The sequence below is a fragment of the Pistacia vera genome, unplaced genomic scaffold (assembly GCF_008641045.1).
Source record: "Pistacia vera cultivar Batoury unplaced genomic scaffold, PisVer_v2 Contig291, whole genome shotgun sequence".
Taxonomy (NCBI): Eukaryota; Viridiplantae; Streptophyta; class Magnoliopsida; order Sapindales; family Anacardiaceae; genus Pistacia; species Pistacia vera.
The window spans coordinates 420,340-423,441 of NW_022196103.1; the positions used below are offsets into that span (position 1 = coordinate 420,340).

The 3,102-nt window shown below is 36.8% G+C and overlaps 1 protein-coding gene across 1 annotated transcript; it reads right to left on the reverse strand.

Annotated features, from left to right (window-relative positions):
• Positions 1-811: 811 nt before the first annotated feature.
• Positions 812-2,488, reverse strand: LOC116134794 (UDP-glycosyltransferase 73C1-like). Its single transcript, XM_031420439.1, is given in 1 exon segment — positions 812-2,488. A coding segment is annotated over 1 exon segment (1,479 nt). The 5' UTR covers positions 2,448-2,488; the 3' UTR covers positions 812-968.
• Between the last annotated feature and the right edge of the window lie 614 nt (positions 2,489-3,102).

A 3,102-nucleotide genomic window follows, 5' to 3' on the forward strand; every position in this document is an offset into this window, starting at 1 on the left:
TCAGAAATGATTAAGTGATGAATCCGGTTGATTTTGGTGAGAATTGACCAGAATCATCACTTTAATGCCGACAACGACACTACTATGGCGGTGTAGAGGAGTGGAGATGCAATGTTTTCATCATTTTAGGGATTGAATGGGTGTTTTGAAATTTTAGACATTTAAATAACTAGTTTAGTTAATTTAGGGGTGTGAATGGAAAATATGAAACATGGTTTTTTTTGTAAATTTATGTAAAAAAATTATAATGAATTTAGGCCTTTTGGGGCCCTTTGGATCGGTTTGGATAAAAAATTATAAACTTTTTTAGATCCAATGGTATTTTTGTAAATCTATTTAAAAAAAATTTGAGCCCATTATTGGGGCTTTTTTTGGGGGGGCCCTAGGCAGGTGCCTCACCTGCCTACCCCTTGGGCCGGCCCTGGCCGTGGCGTGCGTTGTGTTCTAACCAGTTCAGTTTCAGTTGAAGTCTTTTGTTAAGTAATTTGGTTATTTCCTTCTCTAAAAGATTTGTTTTAGGAGAATTGTTATTTTAGTTAATTTCCTGTCTTAGGAGTTTGAGTTTGAGATTATGTGTTTATATTTTTTTATTTTTTTTATTTGAGTTGAATTAGGAAGTAGAGTTTGATTAGGTTTAATGTTATTGTCTCTTACTATAAAAGAGATGGAAAACTTTATTATTTGTGTGTGTAATTGAGAGAGAGAGGTTGATTAATAAAATAACGGAGTCGGATGTTTTTCTTTTGTCTTCATCACTTCTTTTTATGTTGTCGTTGCTCCAAATTCCAACAATTGGTATAAGAGACCCTCTCAATTTCCAACAATTCTGCTAGCACTACAGTCTTCATCAACATAGCAAGCCAACTACATTTTCAAATTAATGAAGCATACAACAACTGAAAACTATTTTATGTGAAATGAAGAAAGGAAGTGCAAACAGAAAGCTTCGAATAACTAGCGTAATTCTCTCATATATCAGCAGGCTGATTCCTGGAACGAACTTGTTTTTTGATATCATCAAGTAGAAGTGTAGTGTTGAGTTGAGAGGATCCCCCTTCTTGGACAGCTAATTTTGCCATCTTTCCCAGTTCTTTAGCTCTTTCTCTTCTCTCTTCTCCTTCGTCTCCTTCATCCATCAACCTTTCCACAGCATTCTTGATATCTTCTTTCCTTACCAACACTCCAATTTGTTCTTCTTCTCCCCACTTCACAGGATGTTTCACCCCAACACTTACACCAATCTTTAGTATTTGAACAACAAGTTTCTCATTACAAAATTGATCCCCAAACAGTGGCCAGGTAACCAATGGCAGGCCAGCACACACGCCTTCTAGCGTCGAATTCCATCCGCAATGTGTTAAGAATCCACCGATTGCGGAGTGTGACAATATTAGTACTTGCGGAGCCCAACCCCTGATCACAAGCCCTCTCTCTTTGATCCTTTCCTGAAAACCATACTCTAAAATCCATTTTTCTAACTCGATGGATGCTTCTCCTCCCCCCCTTACCACCTAAATGAATGGCCTGTTTGATGCTTCTAAGCCTAACCCAAGTTCTATCAACTGTGCAGGAATTACATTACAAAGGCTTCCAAGGCAAACGTAGATTACAGAGCCAGGATCTTTTGAATCAAGCCACTTTAAACATTGGTTATCATCAATTGCAGCTTTGTTACCTCTTTGAACTTTGTCCAAGTAGTCTTTATTGTACAGTGAAACCGGACCAACACACCATACTTTGCCATCTTTTTCCTTTCTAAATTCCTTAACATAAGCAGGCTCCAATTCCTCAAAAGTATTTATGATGACTCCATATGTGACTGGTTCAGCGGCAGCAACTTTCTCCGTAAAGGAATTTAGATTCAACGAATCGAACAGCTGAGGAATGGTGAATTCAACTTTATCGGGCAAACGTGGGGCAACAAAGTACTCTGACTCCAGGGTCATACTTTCGAGGCCACTGTAGAGAAAGAAACTGTGCAAGCACAAAAGGCAGAAACAACAAAATCCATGGAAAATAATCCTTGGAATGTTAAAATTGGCAGCAATGTGTGCGGAAAAGGGCAAACACATATCAGAGATTATGCAGTCTGGCTGTGGTTTTAACTCCTGGAACAATTTTTCTGCCGGCTCTTGTAGTATCTGTGCTGTGTTGAAAAAGTTTAAGGCGGAGCCCAGTGAATCAATCATGTCAAGATTTTCACAACCTTCTGGTAATCCTCCTTCGGCACACGGAAACGGAAGTTCGATTATTCGGAGCTGAAGTCCGGATTCTGTAATCCGAGAAAAAGTTTTTCTGTTCCGAGCTGCATTAACTGGTGTAGTGATTATGGTGATAATTACTCCACGCTGTGCCAGCAGCCTTGCTATGTCGATCATGGGAATCATATGGCCCTGGGCCATGAAAGGAAACAAAACAAAGTGAAGCTGGTTTTCTTCAGAACCCATGAAATTTTGAGGTATAGATGAAATTAAAGACTAGGGGACAAGTTTCATTCATCTCTTATATATATATATATATATATCATGATTCAATTTCATATTAGAATTGGATTGTCCAGGTGATGTAAATACATACGTTAGAGAGAAATACTTAGGTGGGGGCAGTTTTACCTTATCCGCTAGGTCATATGGTAAGGCAATTCAATGAAATACTAGTACGTATTATGGCATATACTTGTCAAATTCTCTTTCATCTATCTATTAGCATGATTGATTAATAATTACCTTATATCACTCATTAATAACCATCATCATGATGGATGGTTACTAACTCTATATATCATTATGTTATTGGAAGATTTCATCATATAACTACGTGACGTGATGAGACTATCCTATATAAATTCTTCTCTACATTAGAATAAGGCCGATTGTGATGGAAGACACAAACTTTTAAATAACATAAATTTATTACAGTTAGGTCATTAATAATGAATGGTTTATAAAGAGTATCAAAAATTTAAGTCATAATATCTAACCCTTAGAAAAAAAATTAGAAAAACTTAAAAACTAATAACATTTTGCGCCAGAGGTTTTGAACCAGGTTAAGTAATATATATTTTCATTTTTGGGTTTGTCATATATAAAATTAAGATCTTGG